Raw genomic sequence first — 23,335 nt, forward strand, 5'->3', positions numbered from 1 at the left:
GGGACACAGGGCAGCTTGCATAGCTTAAAACAACACACATAAAATGCAAAAAAGCTAAAAGCATACAGCAGTTAAAAAGCAATTAAACTCCAATAGAATTAAAAGAATAAAACCCCCCACAAATATATTAGAATGCAGATGATAAAAGCAGCACGGCTCTGTTTGAAATCCCTTTCCTTAAAAAAACACCAGTCAGTTCCCAAGAGTCTGTGGGAATAGAACCGTCTCCATCTGCCAGAGGAAGGGCAGCAAGGAGGGAGCCAGTTTGGTCTCTCTTGAGAGGGATTCCTAAAAGAGAGCTCCTCCAAGAAAGGGGGGGGGAATCTGTCCTCTTGCCTCTGACCAACAGCAAGGGGGGGGGGGCAATTCTGTGGGCTGTTCCTTCCTGTGGGCTTCTCTGCAGGGAATGAGCACCCTACAGCCACAGGTCGATGCCTCTGCTAAACAACAGTTGTGCAGAGGCATCGATCCTGCAGGGGACTGATTCACAAGCAACTCTCCTCCATGCAGAGCGCCAGCTCGCAAGGGCAATGGGGGGGGGGTCACATGGCTGCAATGGCTGGCAGCTCCTTCTCTACTTCTTCCTGGAGCCACCGGGGGGGGGGGAGAGGCTGCATCAACCTTCAGGAAGGTGCCAACCACTGGAGCCATGCCACACTCAGTTCCAAGCTTTGTCACTGTGCATTTTTTTAACATGGGGCACCCCCCCCAATATTCAGGGCTCCCAAAAGGGCTTGTCCCCCAGCAGCTGTTCAGTGGAGGCATTGATCCTGTTGGGTACTGCTTCCTGCAGGAAGGAGAGCCGGGCATTGTCAGGCTCCTACCTTCTCCTGGGGAGACACAGCCAGCGATTAGGGGAATCTTGGCCTCTTCATGAGGTGTTCCCACCCAGCGCCTGCCACTCCTTCCTGTCTGACAAAAGCCCTGACTGATAGCACTGGACCCGCCAACTTGACCCTCAGCGATCCATGGCTGGCTTAACCAGACTTGGACAATGCCCAAATCCCTCCAAATGGGCCCCCTTTTAGCTTGGGCCTCAGTTGTGATCCCTGCATCGCAGGGGGTTGGACTACAGGACCTTTGGAGGTCTTTCCAACTCTACAATTCTACGAACCTGGTCCACAACTTTAGCATGAAACTGATGCGAAGCTGATCCTATGGCCCACAGAGGGCATGCAAGTTCCTAGAATTGTAGAATTGTAAGTTGGAAGGGACCCCCGAATCCAAATCTAGTCCGAATCCCCGCAGTGCTACAATCACAGCTAAAGGCTGATAAAATGGTAGAATCGGAGAATTGTAGTTGAAAAGGCCCCCGAGGGTCATGTGGGCCAACCTCCTTGAATGCTCTGCCCCCCCCCAATTCACTGCTCTTGCCAAAACTCACCATTGGGGCAGGCTTCCCACCAGAGACGATGCAGACCAAAGTGAAGTTCTGAGCCTGGTAGCGGCTGAAGGGAGCTGGCGTGTCTGCAGCAATGACCGAGATAGACATGGGAGGGGCTGTCGGAGCGAGAGGAAGACAGTTGATAGTTAGTTCAATTGTTCCTTGGTATCATACCCCACCAAAAAGATCCAGCCACCCGCACTTGGGAAGATTCAGGAAAGACGAAAGGAAGCAGTTCATCACAAAGAGCATAGTTAAGCTATGGAACTCACTTCTGCAGGAACCTAGATGGCTATAAAACAGGATGAGATAAAATCCTGGAGGAGGAGAGGGCTAGCAATGGCCACTAGCCACGATGGCTCTGCCTCTATGTTTGGAGGCAGCCCTGCTTCTGAATGCCCTTTATTGGAAACCACAGGAAGTGATAATTGCTCTTGTGCTCAAATCATATTTCTCTATTTTCCCCAGGCATCTTGTTGGCCACTGTGAGAAGAGGATGTTGGACAGCAGGCTCTTATTCTGTCCTGATGTTTGTAAGTTTTGCCAGCCAGTTGCAAAGAAATCCCATCCCCGATGGCGGAAAGCAGCTCAGCTCTGTGGGTTGGGAGCCCCAGCTGGCAAACACCGCTGCAGCCGTTACGCCAAAATTGAGAGAGCGAGTGGTTGATTTATGCCGGGCGACAATCCGTGAACTCCATCCCGCACTCTGGCGCTCCGGCGGGATTTCCCAAGCTGCAACACAGTGTTGCCTGGCAAATCGGAGCCTTCAGCTTGGAGCAGAGGGCTTTTGGGCATGTGCTTCCGCCTGCTTCCACCTCAAAAATATCGAACAACCTTGGAGAGAGCAGGCACGTACTTCGTTCCACTTGGCCATCTCCCTACAGACGTCTCCCGGGGGGGATCTGTACAGCAGTTGTATTTGAAAACACTTTATAAAGTCTCCCCAGCTCTAATGAAAATGCTCAGGCGATCACCCTTGTCAACGTGGGCACAAATAAATGCTTCTGTTGTATGTCATTTTACAGACTGCACCTCACCTCTTGTGCTCCACTTGTTGAGCTGGAAAACGTAGGATCCACAGGAGGGTTTTCCTGGGAATATTTCTAGGAGCATTTAAAGACTCGACCCTACATTTCATTGAATATTTTCACATCTACATAGAAGCATAGAGTTGGAAGGGACCCAGAGGATCATCTCGTCCCACCCTCTGCGGTGCAGGAATATGCAGATGTCCCATACGGGGACTGAACCTGCAACCTCAGGTGGCCTCAGTGGCCCGGAGTGCCTTCCATCAACTTCGGCTGGTGGCCCAGCTACGCCCCTATCTGGACAGAGATGGCCTAACTACTGTTGTCTATGCTCTGGTAACCTCAAAGCTAGATTACTGCAATGTGTTATACGTAGGGCCACCCCTGGAAATGATTCGGAAACTTCAGCTAGTGCAGAATTCAGCGGCCATGTTGCTCACCGGAGCAAGATGGTTTGAGCATATTACACTGATCCTGGTCCGACTGCACTGGCTACCAATGAGTTTCCGGACCCAATTCAAAGTGCTGGTTTTGACCTATAAAGCCTTTAACAGCTCAGGACCGCAATACCTCAAGGATCGCCTCTTCCCATATGAACCAACCCAGACCCTGAGATCATCTTCTGAGGCCCTCCTTTGTGCGCCTCCTCCTTGAGAGGTCCGGAGGGTAGAAACACGAGAACGGGGCCTTCTCTGCAGTGGCTCCCCGTCTGTAGAATGCTCTCGCCAGGGAAGTTCACCTGGTGCCTTCATCACACACCTTTAGGGGCCAGGCAAAAACGTTCTTTTTTAACCAGGCCTTTGATTGATCTATTTGACATCCTATGCCCTTTTAAAATGTGGCTCTTTCTCTCTTTGTGTGTGTGCTATTGGGTTATTGTTCTTATTTTGATTTTATAGATTGTGATTTTATTCTGTGAACCGCCCTGAGACCACCCGGTATAGGGTGGTATATAAATTCAATAAATACGAATAAACCTTGCTTTAACCAACTGAGCTATTTTTCCTCCATAGTTTAGGGGCAAATAGGATCATATGTGGCCCTCCAAACTTCTCCATCTGATCCTTGGAGTTCTCTGCAGGTCTTGCTTCAGGCTGCAAAAGTTTCCACACCCCTAACACAGAGTTTTAACCCACTACTCATGAGGGATTCTCAAATCACCATGCTTGGCCACATTGTATCTCTTTCTCCCGAAGGCCCCCGCAATTTTATATATATACTCTCCTCCTCCCCCAGCATAAGCGAGAAGCAAGTCCCCAAATGTCAGGCTGTATATCTGTGTCACAATGCAAGAAAGATAGACTGGGAGGGACGGGAAGAGAAATTATCCCAGAAATCATTTTGCAGGAGAGGGTTTGGGGGGTGGGGAGAAAGAGTTAGAGATGAGAGATGGATAAATGGAGGAAGAGAGAGTTATGGTAAAGTGGAGGAGGGAAAAAAAATAGATGCCAACACAGAAAAAGCCGGCTGGGGGTTTAAATAACAGGAGGGAGCGACAGCTACATGGAACGCAACAGATGCATGGCTCAGAAGATTTGTGCTCCTGTCATCTCTGGGACGCATTTTCTGCAGTCTTGCTTCAGAAAGAGCAGAGGGGGGTCGAGGCTCACACATCATCTACCTACGGGCACCACTTGGACGGCTTTCGAAGAGGATTAGATAAATTCATGCAGGAGAGGGCTATCAGTGGCTACTAGCCATGATGGCCATGCTCTGCCTCTAACGTCCGAGACAGCAATGCTTCTGAATACCAGAAGCTGGAAACTCCAGGAGGGGAGAGTTCTGCTTATGGGCCTCCCATAGTTGACCACTGTGAGAACAGGATGCTGGACTAGATGGGCCATTGGCCTGACCCTGCAGGTTCTTCTTATGCTATTAATTTCTTAGCAGCTGAAGCTATTGCTCCCCTGCGAGCCTCTCTCTTTTAGGGTCTTACTGTATCCCAGGCAGTTTCTAATGAGCAAAGTGACATCCTGTTTAGCTCATCATCCGCCACTGACACCATCCATAAGGGACAGACGATGTGTCATGTTAGCCAAGACAATTATTGCACGAGCCCTTCTGTCTGGACACCGCAGCCTCCCCAATGAATGCCCGGCAGCACTATCCACTCCTGATGTGATGCCAGTAACCTTCGCCGCTCCCCTAAATCATCCCTTGAGCACACCCGCGCTCCCTGGACCATGAAGTCACACATCATGACCAATTAAAGGTGCCGTCTGGAGGAAGGAAACTTTACCTAATGCCGAAGACTGCTAAATTTAGAGCCAACCAACAGGGGAGGTGTAAACCATCCCGCCTGACCTAGGAGATGTCAGAATCTAATTATGTCACTGCAAGGTTCCCCCCTCCCCAGCACCAATCAGGGCAGACAGAGGAGAAAGTCAGCAGACAAGAAAAGTCAGTGTTGTCTATCAAATGGAGCGTTACCTTTCTTTCTCTCTTCCCTCCCGTCCAACCACAAATGCCAATTCCAATTTAACATCTTCCCTACAAGATTTCAAAGGAAAGATCTGCAGGAGAAACTGTGATATATGCTCTCAGGAGCAGCCGCTGATATCGGGAAGCACGGGGAAATTGTATTCCCCGTGGTTCCCTGCGTCAATGAACGCTGCCACCAAAGTTTTCAGCAGCACCTGGCCTTTAATTGCGGAGGCTAAATTTCCACGAACCCACTCTAGAATAGGCTCCTGTCCCATGGTAAATTGGAGAGCTGGTACTGGAGGTTTGGGATCAGAGTAGCTGCCAAGCAGACATCTTCCTATCTCAGCTGATGTTTTGGAAAGAAGACAGATGACTTTCAGTGAAGATGGATGTAACACCTTTAGAGCAATAAGGCTTGTCTGGGACTGCCCTCAATTCACATGTGCCTTTTTCCAACTCTGATTTAGCGTGGGGCTCCAGAAAACCTACAACTGAAGCTGTTCTGCACTGACTGGCTAGCACCTGGGATGTCACCCCAAAAATGACACCCACCCACCCACCCAGCTCCAAAGCAGCTTTCAAGTCTCCATTAAGACAAGGATGAATAGATAATAGAGATATGATTCTTTTCAAAATTACAGAGGGGCAGCCCACCCGCTTTTTTGGGAAGCTGGTGGCCGAACCTCACTCCTGTCGATAAAATTGCTAAGTCAAGTTCACACAGCAGTGAGGGTCCTGCTACAAGTCATCATCATATATATTCTACTACATACTCTCTCTGCACAGCTTTCTTCTCAGCTGTCATGCAGATTTTGCATCCCATCTTGGCAAAGCATGAAACTCCCTGGATATGCTCCAGGAATCCCATTCGCATACTTTCATCTTCCCTTAGATATGCAAGGCAGACCTTGCATGGAGACCCAGGGGAGGGGCAGTGCATTAGGGGAAATGGGGCAAATGTCCCCACCTGCCTGCCTTCTTACTTACAACCAGTCTGGGGAAAGACGGGGGCTGCCTGACAGCTTCCTACTCCTTAGACCACAACTGCACCATCCATTTAAAGCATTACAGTACCACTTTAAAGAGCCATGACTTACCCCAAAGAATTCTGGGAGCTGCAGCTTGTGTAGGAAGTGTGTAGAAAGTCAGCAGGGTCTAGTGGTTAGAGCAGGGGTCGGCAAGGTGGGCTGGATCGTGCATGCGTCTGCGCAGACATGATTTCCGGCGTCTGCGCAGATGCGATTTTTAGGCGTCTGAGCATGTGCAGACGCGATTTCTGGCACCGTGGAAGCGAGTCCCCGCGCCACGCTGCGCCGGTTTAAGGCAGCATGTGGGGACTCGCCTAGCAGGCGGCTTGGTTCGGGGGTGGCTCGTGGGCTGGTTAAATGACCCCCCGTTTGTGGCCCATGGGCCTTTGGTTGCCTACCCCTGGGTTAGAATGTCAAATGAGGAACTTGGAGAGACTAGGATCCGAATCCCCACTCGGCCACATAGTTACGATTCCCAGATTGGTTTGTTAGCTTGTTTGTTTTATTTATAGCCCACTCCCCCCCCCTCCAAGGAGCTCCAGTACATAGTTCTCCCTTTCTTTTCATTTAATCCCCACAACAACCCTGTGAGTTAGATTAGGGGAGAGGGAGAGTGACTGGCCCACGATCACTCAGTGAGCTGCATGGCCAAGTAGGGATTCGAACCCCGGTCTCCTAGGTCCTAGTCTGACACTCCAACCACTATGCCACACAGACAATCCCTCTTCACAGGGAACTCTGGTAATTTTAGTTCTGGGGGGGGGAGGCTCTTGACAAATCTCAGCACCCTAAACATCCCACAGTTCCCAGAATTCTCTGGGGGAAGCTATGACTGTTTAAAATTGACATCACAGTGCTTTAAAGGGATGGTGTGAATATGGCTTCGGTCTCAATGTTGCCCTAGAGATCACCCAGGAGGAGGAAGAGGGTGGGGACAAAGCTTGTGTTCATTGCATCTGCCTGCCATTGACTCTAGCGCCACCTGCTGTTGGGCTCCATGCCTTCTGCCAAACCAGCTCCATTCCAGCGAGCACTGGTAGATTTAAGGAGGGCACCTCCATTAAGACACAACCAAGCCCTCTGCAGCATTTACAAGGGGGAAGATGCAACGTGGGAAGCAAAAATAAACATCTAATGCAGCAACGTGATGTTGCCTGTGGAGGGGAAGGTGTGGCGCCGTTGGAAAATCCACAGTGGGTGATGATTTTATTCCCTGAAGCATAAGATTTGATTGCTCTTAATGTCTCTTAACTTGCACAGTTACAAATGTTATGAGCAGGCATTAAACATTCCAGGGGTCGTTTCGGAAGCCAGGCGTGGCATCGCCACACTGACCTCTGAACCCAATCCCTTCAAATTCGACTGAAGAAAGCAATAGCCCCCTACTCCTTTAACCAAATGTAAAATCTTATTTGGCATTGACCAGGAGAGGCTTGCCCATTCCATTCAGTCCCCAGGAAGGCAAATAAAAGCAATCTCGGCTTGGGTTGCCTGGGAAAGGCCATAGCTCAGTGGTAGAGCATCTGCTTTGCATGCAGAAGGTCCCAGGTTCAATCTCCAATGGCATCTCCAGGTACAGAGGGGTTGGGGTTTCACTTTTGCAATGAAGTGGTGTATAAATCGCACGAAATAAAAATAAACCCTGCCTTCAGCTGCATAGCTCAGCTGGTTAGAGCATGGTGCTGATAACACCGAGGTTGCAGGTTTGATCCTCATATGGGACAGCTGCATTTTCCTGCATTGCAGGGGGTTGGACTAGATGATCCTCAGGGACCCTTCCTAGGCTACAATTCTATGATTCAACATTTGCTGCAGAAAACACTGTTCTTAACAGCTGGCAATCTGGCTTCTGTGAATCCCCCTCCTTCCCGCCCCACCCTTCCCAACAGGGCCTCTTGCCTCATTACCAAGAGGCTTGTAAGTTTAAAGCTGCAGAGATTGAACAAGAGGCAGTGCCTGGGAGGGTTTCCGCTTTAATAGGAGGCTTTGGGGCTAATCTGCAGGCAGAGAGCCGTCTCCTTCTTCCCAGGTGATTTAATGGAGGATCCAGGGCCAGGAGGCAGAAAGAGTAGAGGAACAAATTAACAGAGCTGGGTAGAGGGGGGGGAGGAGGATGAGAGGAATCCAGGGGAATGAGCCATGAAGGAGCGGAACCTGTACATAACCTGCACATAAACCACTTGGGTGCAAAAAGATGCTTGGTGGTGGATAGCTGGGGTGGAAGTGAGATTTGGTAGGAGAGGGAGGGATGGGAGGGAATAAAAAAAGGGGGGAGTAATTGGTTACATTGTTTGATAATTTGTTTTGTTTACATTTAATAAAAATATTTATATATAAAAAGGAAGAAGTGAGATTTGACTACCTGTCCTAGAATTGTAGAGCTAGAAGGGGTCTCCAAGGGTCATGTAGTCCAACCCGCTGCAAGGTTGTTTCCTCCCGCTCTGGAGGGTTGGACTCAAACCAATGGCTTCAAGTTACAAGAAAGGAGATTCCGACTAAACATCAGGGGAAAAAACTTTTTGGCAGTCTCCCTTGGGAAGTGGTGGACTCTCTTTCCTTGGAGGTTTTTAAGCAGAGGTTGGATGGCTGCCTGCCATGGATGCTTTAGCTGAGATTCCTGCATTGCAGGGGGTTGGACTAGATGACCCATGGTGTCCCTTCCAAGTCTATAGTTCATGTCTAGGCAAACTAAGGCCCGGGGGCCAGATGCGGCCCAATCATCTTCTAAATCCGGCCTGTGGGCAGTCTGGGAATCTGTGTGTTTTTACATGAGTAGAATGTGTGCTTTTATTTAAAATGCATCTCTGGGTTATTTGTGGGGCATAGGAATTCGTTCATTCCCCCCCCCCAATATAGTCCGGACCCTCACAAGGTCTGACCCCAAGTTTGCTGACCCCTGCTGTAATTCTATGATCCAGAAACAAGGATCATAGCAGCCGATGGGCAATGTGAGTATGCCTTGGTCCAGCAAAGGAAGGTTTGGGAGTTTGCTTTAAGCTCTCAGTTCCTTTGAAGCCAGGGTGGGACCTGCCCCATCCCTAATGGAAACACAGCAATGTAGTGGAGGGGGTTAAGAAGGGAGAACAACTCCAGGACTCACTCTCCTCCCTCCAAACAGAGCAGAAGAGTGGAGGGAACAACAAGGCAATTGATGGCTCTCCCCTGCTCCGGCAAGCCAAGAGGAGATAGCAAGGCTTTCAAGTTCCCCCCTTGTTTGCAAAATATTAGCACAGAGAATGACCCCAGCTTATCCCAGTACGTTTCCGAGCACAATTCAAAGTGTTGGTGCTGAGCTTTAAAGCCCTAAACGGCCTCGGTCCAGTAGACCTGAAGGAGCGTTTCCACCCCCATCGTTCTGCCTGGACACTGAGGTCCAGCGCCGAGGGCCTTCTCGGTAGTGGCACCTGCCCTGTGGAACACCCTCCCATCAGAGGTCAGAGAGATAAACAACGACCTGACATTTAGAAAATACCTAAAGGCAGCCCTGTTTAGGATTAAGTTTTTAATCTGTGATATTTGATATAGTTTAATGTTTGTTGGAAGCCGTCCAAAGTGGCAGGGGAAGCCCAGCCAGATGGGCGGGGTATAAATAATATATTATTATTATTATTATTATTATTATTATTATTATTATTATTATTATATCATTTTATGACAACCCATTGTTCCTAATAAACTGGGTATTGAATTGGGCATAGCTGCTCTGTCTACCTCTGTATGCATCAAGGCAGCAGGCTGTGATTCGGGGTTCGGGTTGGGATAGGCACAGGGGCAGCCACGGTGAGATCCTGCACTTCAGACTCTTCCACTGCAGAAGCAACTCAGGAAGGGCATGGCTAAGTTTCAACACAGTACAACTTCTGCGGCCCCTGCTCTATTTTATGAGGATGTTTTAAGACAGAAAGGTCTCTCCCAGGAGCTCCTTGGTTAATTACCTCATTCGGTCCAGACCTGGCTTTCCATTGTGGGATGAATTATTCTCTTTTCCTGCTGAGGCAGCTGGCGAGATCCGGCATGGGGAGAATGGGGTCACCAGCCTCCCTTTGAAACCCAAGGGCAATTGAGATGATGTGGGAGGGAGGGAGAGCCATCAAAGGAGAAGAGGGGTGGTGGTAGAGAATGACTGTGGACACTCACAGTACCAGGGAGGTAGTGAGGAGGGGGAAGAGGAAATGAGCATTTCCTGATTTGTGGAATGGCTTGAAAGAAACCCCCCACCCACCCAACATGTCTCAGAATGCCTGAGATGCGAGGCTGCACTTTCTTTCTATTTATACTGACAGCCCACCCTATGAGCTGACCTACATATCCAGCAGAATTGCATACTGCAGCACTACCACTTATGGAATCATTTGGCTGTCAAGTCAGAAGGGGCACCCAAGGGTCATCTAGTCCTGCCCCCTGCAATGCAGGAACTGCAGTTAAAGAACCCCCGACAGATGGCCATCCAATCTCCGCTTAGAAACCTCCAAGGAAGGAGAGGCTACCACCTCCATGTGGTGCAGTCGGTCAGCATGTCTGGCCGTTAATCAGAAGGTTGATGGTTCGAGTCCACGCAGGGATGGTTGTGAGAAGCACTCCTGTGAGCATTCCTGTGGGCAGCATTCCTGCATTGCTGGGGGTGGGACTAGAGGACCCTTGGGGGTCCCTTCCAACTCTACAATTCTATGATTCTAAGCGAGTCTGTTCCACTCTCAAACAGCTCTCACTGTCATAAAATCTTCCTAATGTTAGATTGCCGGAAGAAATATCAACAACCTCAGATATGCAGATGACACAACCTTGATGGCAGAAAGTGAGGAGGAATTAAAGAACCTTTTAATGAGGGTGAAAGAGGAGAGCGCAAAATATGGTCTGAAGCTCAACATCAAAAAAACCAAGATCATGGCCACTGGTCCCATCACCTCCTGGCAAATAGAAGGGGAAGAAATGGAGGCAGTGAGAGATTTTACTTTCTTGGGCTCCTTGATCACTGCAGATGGTGACAGCAGTCACGAAATTAAAAGACGCCTGCTTCTTGGGAGAAAAGCAATGACAAACCTAGACAGCATCTTAAAAAGCAGAGACATCACCTTGCCGACAAAGGTCCGTATAGTTAAAGCTATGGTTTTCCCAGTAGTGATATATGGAAGTGAGAGCTGGACCATAAAGAAGGCTGATCGCCGAAGAATTGATGCTTTTGAATTATGGTGCTGGAGGAGACTCTTGAGAGTCCCATGGACTGCTAGAAGATCAAACCTATCCATTCTTAAGGAAATCAGCCCTGAGTGCTCCCTGGAAGGACAGATCGTGAAGCTGAGGCTCCAATACTTTGGCCACCTCATGAGAAGAGAAGAATCCTTGGAAAAGACCTTGATGCTGGGAAAGATGGAGGGCACAAGGAGAAGGGGACGACAGAGGACAAGATGGTTGGACAGTGTTCTCGAAGCTACGAACATGAGTTTGACCAAACTGCGGGAGGCAGTGCAAGACAGGAGTGCCTGGCGTGCTATGGTCCATGGGGTCACGAAGAGTCGGACACGACTAAACGACTAAACAACAACAACAACAATGTTTAGCTGGAATCTCCTTCCTTGTCATTTGAATTCATTGGTTTGTGTCCTACCCTCTGGAGCAGCGGAAAACAAGCTGGCTCTGCCTTCCATGTGACAAGCTTTTTGCAAATGTGAAGATGGCTATTGTGTTACACCAGCCTTCCCTTCTCCAGGCTAAACATACCCAGCTCCCTCAACCATTCCTCATCTAGCTCGGTTTCCATATCCTTGATTATCACCCTCCTCCGCGCGTGTTCCAGCTCACCAATATCCTTCTTACATTGTGGTGCCCAGAAATGGACACATGACTCCAGGTGGCATCTGATGAAAGTGGAATACAGTGGTGCCTCGCAAGACGAATGCCCTGCAAGACGAATTTTTCGCAAGACGAATTCGTTTTGTGAAAAATCTGTCTTGCGAATCGCGGTTTCCCATAGGAATGCATTGAAATTTTATTGATGCGTTCCTATGGGCAAAAAAAGAAATTTCAATGCATTCCTATGGGAAACCGCGATTCGCAAGACGAATTTTTCGCAAAACGAATTGACTTGCGGAACGAATTAAATTCGTCTTGCGAGGCACCACTGTAGAGAGGTAAAATGGGGCAATGCTAACAGCAGGCTGTAATGCTCGTTTACCACCGCTAGGTGCCATGTGCCCAGCACATCTGACAGGCATTTAGCGGCTCCTAGTGGCAAAATGCAAAGAAATCCCCCCAGAATTGCAGCCAGACAGTTTGTCAGGGGTGCAGCTTGACATCAAAATTTGCCTGTGGCCAGATAGCACCTCCAATTATTTCCCACCGTGTGCAGAGGCGAACACACAGTTGTCTCGGAGACGGAACGTGCTCCTTGTAGTAGACTTCGCTAAAGGTTACGGCAGGCTGTTCCCCCCGATATATCTTCACTTCTATTAAAGCCGATTTGTAGGTTCAAATGCCTCTGAGGAGGTGGACAAGCCGCCCATGGGGAAAGTGTGACCTCATTTATTGCCATGTCTTTCTACAAGGTTGAAGACTTTTACTTAAGAAGCCATGTGGGAGACAGAGACCTGTTCCTATCTCTAAAGGTCATGTACATGGCTTATTTTTAAACAGCCAATGCCCCCTTAGACATGCATCTTACTTGGCAAAATACCCACCTGCTTCCCGACCCCCAATAATACAAAACAGCAAACAACCCACAGCCCTCCCTCCCCACATTTGTAATGGCAGAGTTCATATTGGGGCATTTGTTTCTACCCAGAGTAAAGTCAGGTTAGACCTTGTTTTCAATTCCAGAGCTATAAATCCTAGCAATGCAAAGGTCATGCCTCTGTGCATATCTAGAGTGTGCACTTCGTTTACAATGCACAGTCTCTGAGCCTCACCCACCACAGGCAAACATTTCAAGGTCACAGGGATTCATGGACCAGGCAATAGTTCCAGGAAGGGCTGGCAGAGCCACTTCTAGTCAGTGAAGATACTGCTGTGCTAGATATACCTGTCAGGAGTCCAGGTTCCCAGCTTGATAACACAGTAAGTGTAGGTAATTAAAAAGGAGGATTTATTGCAAAAACAAACAGATAGCTCCGGGCGGCTCTGACAAAGCCTTTGGCATCATTACTCAAGATGACCCTTCTGAAGACTACTTCCGGAGTCAACAGAAGATATTGAACTTACAACCCTTGCGTCTCTTGTTTTGCTTCCAATCTAGCAGCCCTCCCATTCACCGATTCTTCGGACTTAGTGGATCAGCTCCAACCTCTTCCTGTTCTGAGAGGTTGTCTCTGAATCTATTCGCTCCTGCGAGCTTTGGCTGTGTTCTAGCCTGCTCTCAGCTACTGCCTTGTCAGCCTGCCCGTCAAGGTCTGGAAGAGCTGAAGTCTGCAGCTGCCGGCTCTCCCCTGCCTGCAGGCTGCCTTACCCTGTGCCACGGCACCCGCCCATCAGGGGCAGCCAGCAGCAGGAGTCCGGGACCGACTGGGAACAGCTGCGAGGGCATGCTGGGTGGCGGCGGTGATTCTTCCTACAGCCAGCCATGCTCTCTCGCTTTCTGCCTGGGAGAGGAGGCAGTGGCAGCGGTGCGCAAAGCTACGCGGTGCCCTTCTCCCTCCTGCCCACCTAACGGCAGTAGAGGGACTGCTGAGGAAGCCTGTGCGGCAAGCGAGCCTCGAGCTGCCCAGCGCAGGGGGCGGGGAGGACGGGGAGGGGCACTGAGAATGTCGCCCCCTGCCCCTTCCGCCGAGGGAAAAAGGTGGAGGAGGGATTCATTCAGATTTGGGGTTGTGGGAGGGAAAAGCTGAGGGGGGGGGCACACTATCATTAGGACTCCGTTTCGGAGGTAAGGATGGACTCAAGAGCGTGCTCTCCATGCAGTTAGTGGTTAAAAACAAACACCAACAAAAAGTCCTTTAAAGACAGGGACGGGTTTTAAGGTCCTAATAGATTCAGCAGGGCTTACTCTCAGGTAAGTGCAGTTAGGGCTGCAGCCTTTGTGACCCAAGTTTTTGATCCTTTTTAGGTTCAGGATGTCACTGTTTTACACCCACCCCCCACAATATTTGAAAATGTCAGCTTTGTACTTAAACACTAATTGGCCGGGAACTTCATTCTCTGTGTCTTTATCAATTTATTTAAAGAACAACAAACTGGTGATTGCTTTAACTTTTTGATATGTGGTGATTTGAATCATGAGGATGAATTAGAAGAACTGCTGAGTCTTGAATGAGTCTTGCTTTGGAATTGAGGATTTCATTAGATTTTCTTCTGCCTTTTCATTTTATTTTCTTCTAAGGGCTTGTTAGAGATAATGTGTAAGCGTGGTGTCAGCTCCCTAAAAAATAACAACTCTGGGGAACCTTTCCTAAAAAAGGTCAACAACTTTGGAGTCCCCCCCTTTAAAAAAGGCCGACAACTCTAGGAAATGGGGGGGGGGCGCCAGAAGGATCTTTGCACCACGGCGCTGGATATGCTTAAGACGGCCCTGCCTGCCTAACATCTAAGCCTCTCTGTTCCTGGCTGCTTTCTGCAGTTGGCTGCAAACCTTCACTTGGAGCTGGCTCATTCCTGACAATACCTTTGGTTTGGCTCAGGGTCAGGCAGTTCCTGGTGTTTTAAGGCAAGGTGTGGATGCCACGCCTCAGCCAGTCTCACAGGCAGAGCATGAAGGAAACAGCCGAGCTGCATCGGACAACCTAACTACGAACCGCAAAATTTGGAATTTCCTCCAAACCTGTGGCAAACTTTTGCAGGGCCGTGTTGTTGCTGCTTTTTTGGCAGCATTTAGCAGTGAAAACCCTGCAGGAGTTCCGAAGATCAATTATGCGCTGTGCCAAGGACTTCCTTTTATCTGCCCTGAATCTTCCAACGTTCAGCTTCATTGGATATGTTCTAGTGTTGTGAAGAAAGAGGGAGAAAAGCTTTCTCTATCCCTTTCAGTCTAAACTATTCTATACCCACTTTCTCCCTGCAGCTGGATCAAACCAAAGGCTCCTCTAATCCAGCCCTGATGCCTATGGGGAGCCTGCAAAGTCCCTCTCCCCCCCCCCCCGGCAAAGAGAGTTTAAATCCTTGGGTCAAAAGAGATGCAATATAACAGGTACAGCCTTTGGCATTTCCATGCAAAGCTCAAATGCGTACAAGATAAGCTTTGTGACCCTTTGCCACAGCAGGCAATTAACGATAACACATTCTTGCAACACTCCCGCTGTTGTATACATTTGGGCTTTGCATGGAAATGTCACAGGTTGCAGCTCCTGAGTTCCACCATATTATTATTATTATTATTATTATTATTATTATTATTATTATTATTTAAAAAAAATATGCATGTGATGATTGGGGTTCTGGCCCATGAAAAGCTTATGCTGCAATGAATTAGTTAATCTTTAAAGCTGCCGCAAGCCTTTTTATTTTTTAAAGTTAACAGTAAAACTAGCACGGTTTTACTGTGGAAAGGTGCTGCATGTCTCGTAGGTGCACAGCTGGTTTTTGCCTAAAGAAAACATCAAAGCAAATCCTATCTATTAATGATGATGATGATTGGAATTATTCCCTGTCCTTCCCAAGGAGCCTAAGGTGGCAAGCAGTTACACAATTTAAAAACAAAGCTGAAACACTGCAAAACAGTCGAAACATTCTAAAGACAATTACACAACTGAAAACGTCTAAAAGCATTTTCAATTAAGAAATATTCTAAAAGCAATTACAGTGAAAAACATCCTTCCATCCAAAGATCGGGGCGGGGGGGATGCTAGCAGCAAGATTTTTCAGTATGGGTAAGCAGGAGTGCTTCTGAATGCCATCTGAAAGTTAATCTATATCTGTCTGTCTGTCTGTCTGTCTAGCCATATTGCATGCATATCCCACCTTTTTCTCCAAAGAGCTCAGTTCATTCCCAGTCAGAGCAACTGGCTCACTCTGAGCTCTCCGTGGTCCTGAAACTCTTGAAATTTCTGAGGTGCTTGCCTTGGGGTGGGGTGGAGGTGCTCCTCTCTGGATCTAGATGGGGGGGCACTATATTCACAGCCATTTCCTTAAGTATGCCCATGAGAGATCTGAGGCCTGAGGCATAGCCACCATTAAATATTACAGACCAATGAAGGAGTGATGTTTTCCCAGCTATTAAGTAACTGTCAGAAGACTCTGACCAGAGATATAATTACTACAACGGAAAGAAGAGAACAACAGAAGGGTTAGGTTGGGGGGGAATGGAAGAGAAAGAGTGTTTAGCCCGGCGGCTGGTCGCCATGGATACCACTGCGCACTGCACTGGGCTTTTCTTAAAGACCTCGAGAAACGGAAGGGTCATCCGCTCGAGAGAAAACGCTCCTTCAGAAGCTGATTTCACATTTGAAAGCCCAGGGCTTGGGAGGCATCCCACATCACTGCAATTACATACAATCTACGAGCTAGTCCTCTCCTCCTCCTCCTCCTCCTCCTCCCAAACCCCCCACTTCCCCTACACATCCCTCTCCGAAGGGGAGGCTCATAAACATGGGACTTAAGAACATAAGAAGAAACTTTAAAATCAAAAACGCATAAATAAACATAAAAAAGAACATAAGAAGAGCTGGATGGATCAGGTCAATGGCCCATCTAGTCCAGCGTCCTGTTATCACAGTGGCCAACCAGATGCCCCAGTGAGAATACATGCAAGATTCAAGCACAACAGCAATCTCCTCCCTTGTGGTCTCCAGCAACTGGTGTTCAGAAGCATTGCTGCCTTCAACTGTGGAAGCAGAGCACAGCCGCTGTGGCTAGTAGCCATCGATAGCCCTCTTCTTCTCCATTAATTCATCTAATCCTCTTTTAAAGCCACCTTGGTTGGTGGCCATCACTGCCTCCCACGGGAGTGAGTTCCACAGCTGAACTAGGTGAATCCACTAGGTGAGTAAGTCCTTCCTTTTATCTCTCCTGAATCTTTCCATATTCAGCTTGATTGGATGGCCATGAGTTCTTGTGTCATGAGAAAAGGTTCCATTCAATCTAGTAAGGCCCCAGACCACAGATCCCATCCCCATGACCATGGAACAGCCCTTCAGGTCTCAATTTTGGGCTTTCCACAAGCATCTGATTGGCTGCTGCGGAAACAGGATGTTGGATAAGGGGGCACCTTGTTCTTATGTTTAACGGAGTGGGGAGGGAGGGCTGTTGTTCTCCTGCCTGGCCCATGGGTTTCATAGCTACTGCAAGAAACAAGATACCCAATTAGATAGGTCTTTTGCCTGATCCTACAGGGCTCTGCTTATGTTCCTTATTTCCAGGTCTTTCGTCCTTGACTGATCTTCACGTAGGACTTTTTCTTTTCCTTTTTAATGTTCCTCGTTATAAGGGTTGCTGATTCGAAGAGAGGGGAGGGAGGGGGAGAGGCGGTAGGACATGCCTGCTGCACCGTTCCAGGCCTGAGAAGATTTCAACAGACAGGCAACTGCACGAAACGTGGTAGCAGCTGGTGCTGAGCGCAGCCTTCCTCCCCCCCCCCAACGACAGAGAAGCTCATTTGTCAACTCCGGGTTCCTCCGCTGCAAACGGAGCCACGCTCAGTAAATATAAATCGCAACATCTGTTCCATGCTGCTCCTTGGCACAGATCTCACTCACCCACCCGTCCTACCCCTCCCTGAAATAGCACACACACACACACACACACAAACAAACACACACACACACTCGGAGCAAGCGACAAAGATGGAGGCTCGGCCTCTTGGCTACAGACAACAGAACCTGCTGACAACTCCATTGCCATCCGGCAGCCTCCCTGTGGTACCAAGGTCTGGATCAGGGCTGCAAGGGACAGCTGGTGTTTGTATTGTGGTGTGTGCTTCTGCGGCGAACTTATGTTTATTTTTAAACAGGCGTTTGGACCCGTGGCACAGCACACTGGCAACATTAACAGGGAGGTTAACCCTGTGCCTGTAGGAAGGCATTGCCATTTCATATATAGCTGCATGTAGTTGCAAGATCAAGGGAAGTCATCGCACCACTCTGTCCTGCCTGGAGTCCTGTTCTGGCCATGCCATGGTTCAAGGAAGGTATTGACAAGCTGGAAGGTGACCTTAAGAGATTTGAGAGCCGGGCCAAAACTAACAAAATGGATTTCAGTAGGGATAAACATAAGGTTCTGTGCTTAGGCAGGAATAGTCAGATGCACAGACGTAGGATGGGGGAAGCCCCTGGCTTGACAGCGGTGCATGTGAAAAGGATCTACAGGTTCTTCGTCGACCACAAGCTGGACACAAGTCAACAGTGTGATTCAGCAGCAGCAGAAACTAAACTAAACAGCAAATGCAATTCTTGTCTGAATCAACAGAAGTCTCATGTCCAGATCAAGGGAAGTAATAGCATGGCTCTATTCTGCCTGAGACAAAGGAGAAGTAATAGGAGAGCCATGTTTAAGCATCTGAAGGGCTAGTCCATGGAGGATGGAGCAAGCTTGTTTTCTCCTGCTCCAGAGGGTGGGACCCAAACCAGTAGATCCAAATGACAAGAAAGGAGACTACAACTAAATGTTTGGAAGAGCTTTAGGAGGGTAGGGGTTGTTCAACAGTGGGGTGGACTCCCTTGGAAGGTGGTGGGCTCTCCTTCCTTGGAGGTTTTTAAGCAGATGTTGGGTGAACATCTGTTGTGGATGCTTAAGCTGTGATTCCTGCATGGCGGACGAGATAACCCTCTCAACTCTACAGTTCTACGATCCTATAAATAGTGTGTCTAGTGAGTTGTTAAGAAGAGGGTTCAGCACTTACACATCACATTGAGGAAGATGTTTCCAGATGCTAGCACCACTTTCTCACGCGTTGCTCTGTCGTAAATCCCCACGTGGCACTCATAGGGGCCATTGTCTGAGATACGGACTTCAGGGAGCCTGGAATTACAAAGAAGAAGGAAGGACAAAGGAGTGAAGAAACAGTGCAAATTATAGGGCTATGTACAGACCTTCCGATCTGTCCTGTGGTCCCCGGAGGAGACCCTCTGCCAGCCCTACCCCAGATCCACCCCCAAAACAACTTGGGTGCAGGGCTGGGTTTTTGGTTTTTTTAAGGGGTATTTAAATTATCAAAATTCCTCTTAAAGGTTAGGGGTGCTGGTTGCTGCTCCTTCACGAGTTGCTTCTGTGAGCACAAGGGAGCAGTTGCTAAGCAGGAGGAGTTGATTGCAAAGGGGCATCCACATCCTGCAGGATCAATGCCTCCCCTCAACGGCTGTTGAGCAGAGGTACTAATCCTGTATGGTGAGATGTCAGGCAGGAAGGAGAGATGTGGCTTAGGTCTAGCTTCTCCTGGGAAGATGCACACTTAGTCAGGAAGGTCTTGTCCATTTTTTGCATCCTGCCTTCTAGCCTGATGCCACACTCACTGAGACAGTCACAGAAAACACTGGACCAATCTGACTTGACTGGGAGTGATCTGAAGCTGCATATTTCTGACTTCTCACCAATGCACAGCCCCAGTAAAGCAGTGGCTAATTCTACAGCATAATGTCTTAGGACGTGAACACAAGAGATGCTCTTGCCTCCTCCCCTCCCCCAGCTGTGCTCTTGATATTGTGATTCCAGTAAGCCAGAAAGTGGATTGGATGATTCCCGGGGTGGGCAGGTGGCTGGATTGTCTTCATTGTCAAGGTATCAGTGCACAATTTTCAAGCTCTCCACTCCAGCCAACAGTTTGCTGTTATCTACACAGACTGGCAGCAGTTCTCCAGGATTTCAGGCAAGAGATATTCCCAGCCCTGCAGGGAAATGTTGTTGTGGATTGAACCTGGGACCTTCTGCAATGCAACACAAAAGTTTTTCCCCACCGAGACACATCCTTTTCTTCCCCCATGGCCCTTCTTCATCTCCACCTCCGCCTGCAACTGTTTTGCCAAGTAACATTTGCAAAAGAGAGAGACAGAGGGAAAAAACTCTCTCTTGCAGGCTTCTGAATGCAAACAGAAGAGAGAGCAAGAAATTAGGGCAAACTCTTGAATGCAAGAGAATTCTCTGTGGAAGTTGGGAGCAGGGGTTAAGCTGAGAGAATCATTGATCTCTCTTCACCTCGATGCTCTGGCGCCTGACACTTCTCTGCTCCAGTATTAAATTCATCATGTGACATAACTTTAAATTAAAAACGGGTCTGAAGAGAGGGGAGGGGAAGAAGTAGTGGGGGGGGGCAGAGACGGCCATCAGGGGGAGAGCAACAGAAAATCAAAGTGTCCCTACCTTGTCGCAGAGTCCAATTTGGAACGGGAGCTAAAGAACGAGCCTCCACGGACAGCAATCATGAAGGGCTCCTTGGTTGGAAAAAGACAGATTGATGGGATCGGGCTTCTGGTGGGCCCCCGATATTATGAGTTAATCAAAGGATGCTGGCACACTGGGGAGGCCGAGGTTTCGGGAGGGCAAATGCAGAACTCCAATTACAACCTCACAAGAAGAGGGAACCGGTGGCTTTCTTGGCACAGGGTGAGAGAGGGCTAAGGAGACCAGAAAGATCTTGGGCAGAACTGAGAGAGAGAATGGAGGAGGAGGAGGGAGAAAGTGTTGGCCAGGGTGGAGAGCTTGAAAACTGAGCACCGGTACCTTGATAATGAAGGGATGTGGCCCCGGGTGGAGTGGAGCATCTGTGTTGCATGCAGAAGGTCCCCCAGGTCCAGTCCTTAGGTAGGACTGGGAATGTCTCCTGATTGAAGTTCCGGAGGGCTGATGCCAGTCGGTGTAGACCAGTGTTTCTCAACCAGTGTGCCTCCAGATGTTTTGGGACTACAACTCCCATCATTCCTGACCACTGGTCTTGCTAGCTAGGGATGATGGGAGTTGTAGTCCCAAAACATCTGGAGGCACACTGGTTGAGAAACACTGGTGTAGACAATGAAGGAGAGTCCACCACCTTCTAAGGTCTTAACCATAGTGTTTTTACACTGTACACCACAGTTGGCATGAAAACACGATGTTGGGCTAGATGGGCCTTTGATCAGATCTCCAGAACTCTTCATAAGAACTTGAGAAGAGCCTGCTGGATCAGGCCAATGGCCCATTTAGTCCAACATCCAGCTCTCACACCAACCAGATGCCCATTCTGGGAAGCCCTTAGGCAGATTCAAGCACAAGAGCTCCCCCCCCCACCTCCTGCGCTTTCCAGCAACTGGGATTCAGGAGCATGGCTGCCTCCAGCTGTAGAGGAAGAGCATAGCCATTGTGGCTAGTAGCCATCAATAGCCCTCTCCTCTATGAATTTATCTATCACACCCCCTCTTACTGACCTTTTTTTTTCTGAACTAAAAAGTCCCAAATGCTATGACCTTTCCTCCACCACCCCCCCTGATCATTTTGGATACCCTTTTCCAACCCCCAACCCCCAACTCTGCTATATCCTTTTTGAGGTGAGGCACCCAGAGCTGGACATAATATTCCCAACGGGGGTCACACCATAGATTTGTAAATGCCATTAATGAAATTGGTAGTTTCATTCGCAGATCCTTTTCTAACAATCCCTAGCGTGGGATTGAACTTTTTTTTTAATTTTTACAGCTGATGCACACTGGGCCGTACGTTCATAAGTATTTTTGGGTTCCCCAAGAGGAGATGCCATTCCATTCTCCCCCCCCCCGTGTGGGCCACCTCTGAAAACTTGAGCCATGAATTCCACTGGCCTTCACTTGACATTATTCTTGCCTCCCCACAGAGCTGCCTCCTTGCTAAAGTGGATTAAGTAGGCAGGAGAACATTTTTTTCCCTGGGAATTGAGTACCATCGATTGGCTGTCTGGTTAGTAGTCAGTATTCAGATAACTGAGGGAGGGGGAGAGAGAGAGAGATGTCAGGGGGGGCTGGAACGAGGCTTCTTTTTTCCACTGGCGATGGGGCTCAGGGATCAATAAACTATTAATAAACTGCAGAAGGTTTTAAGGAGAGATCTGTGTAATGCAGTTTAGCAGCTGGAGTTTACCAACACTGACAGCGCTTCAGAAGGGTAAGTAATTGTGTTATTGGAAGGAGGGGAGAAGAGGCACAGGGGGAAGAGGTGGAGGAACCAAGGCCACTGGTGGGCCAGGGATGGAGACAGATGCAGACACCACAGCAGGACCAACCAACAACAACCAACCACCTAGCATTTGTGGGGGGACAGAGTTTCAGCTGAAAAGTTTTGGAGCTCAAGATTCAATACTTCTCCCTCCCTCCCCACTCCCATTCCATTTGTCCACCAGGCCTTTGTGAACAGGCCAGCTTTGGCACTGGAGACCTCAGACTTTTAAAAATGGGCTGGGGAACCTGTGCCCTCTCAAATGTTATTGGACCACAATTCCCATCATGACCATGCTGGTTGAGGCTGGTGAGTGTCGGAGTCCAGTGACACTTAGGGAGCCACAGGTTCCTTATCCCTGAACGAGACCATCACTTGCTCTCATTGCCCCTAGCAGCTTCCATCATAACACTTGTCTTATTTTAATGCGGAGATTGAGAACCTGCAGATATTTAGATGTTGCTGGACTTCAGCTTCCACCATCCCTGATCTTTCTCCATGTTGGCTGGGTCTGATGGGAGTTGGGCTCCAGTAACATTTGGAAGGCCACAACACCCCCATACCAGAACTAGACTCTCTTGGCTTTACTGCCTCCAGTTGCACCATCTTAGCTCTGCCTTCTTTCAATGCAGGGATGGAGAACTGTGGCCTTGTGGAAGCTGCTAGATTCTGACTCCCATCATCCCCAAGTGACTGATGGAGGTCAGGAGTCCAGCTGCATCTGGAAGGCCACAGGCTCCCCATCCCTGAACCAGACCACCACTTGCCTCTTCTGCCCCCCTCAAAAGTCTGTTTTTATTTAATTCAGGGATGGGGAAGCTGTGCCCTCTAACCCTTGATGTTCTTCATCTACAACTCTCCTCCTCCACCACCACCATTGATGATGCTGGCTGAGGCTGAATGTTTGGAAGGTCACAGGTTCCCCCATGGGCTTTGAGTCAGGTCAGGGGAGCTTTGCCCTTCCTGAAGAGTCGACCTCAAACTAAGCCAAATGACCAAAGTCCATCTAGTCTGATGTCAGGGACTGGTTGGATGAGAAGGAATGGTGGAAGCCGCCTGACCAAGATCCTCCCTGGGAAAGCAGAGAGGGGGAGTATTTGGATCCTGGCTCCCGGTGGTGGGAAACTGATCACACCCCAAAGGAGGGGAGGCAGGGAGCTTGGAGGATGATGAAGAGGAGGAAACAGGCTGGTGCCCCAGCTCAGGGCAGAGACAGGAATCAGACTTGGAACCTCCACCACAAAGCCACACCAACAGCCATAGCTGCCAAGTCTCCCGCATTCCCCGGGAAACCCCCGTTTTTCCAGCTGTTCCCAGTCAAAAAAACGGATTTTTTTTGTTTTTTTCCGGTTTATTCTGGCGCGACGGTCATTTTGGAACTGGGCGGAGCATGCTCAGAAGCGACTTTTGATGCTGCTTTGCCCAGTTCCAAAATGGCTGCAGCGCGACTTCTGGTGCGG

At 49.0% G+C, this 23,335-nt stretch overlaps 1 protein-coding gene across 1 annotated transcript in view; it reads right to left on the bottom strand.

The window, feature by feature from the left end:
- The window catches only part of LOC118086837 (immunoglobulin superfamily member 21), a 91,939-nt gene that overhangs the window by 17,716 nt on the left and 50,888 nt on the right, over window positions 1-23,335 (bottom strand). Inside the window, exons 3-4 of the mRNA XM_088670997.1 lie at window positions 18,622-18,740; window positions 1,385-1,500 (exon numbers count right to left, since the gene is read on the bottom strand). Of these exons, the coding sequence (XP_088527123.1) occupies window positions 1,385-1,500; window positions 18,622-18,740 (235 nt within the window). The remainder of the gene's footprint in view (window positions 1-1,384; window positions 1,501-18,621; window positions 18,741-23,335) is intronic.

Source organism: Zootoca vivipara, chromosome 6, assembly GCF_965207765.1.
Source record: "Zootoca vivipara chromosome 6, rZooViv2.hap1.1, whole genome shotgun sequence".
Lineage (NCBI taxonomy): Eukaryota > Metazoa > Chordata > Lepidosauria > Squamata > Lacertidae > Zootoca > Zootoca vivipara.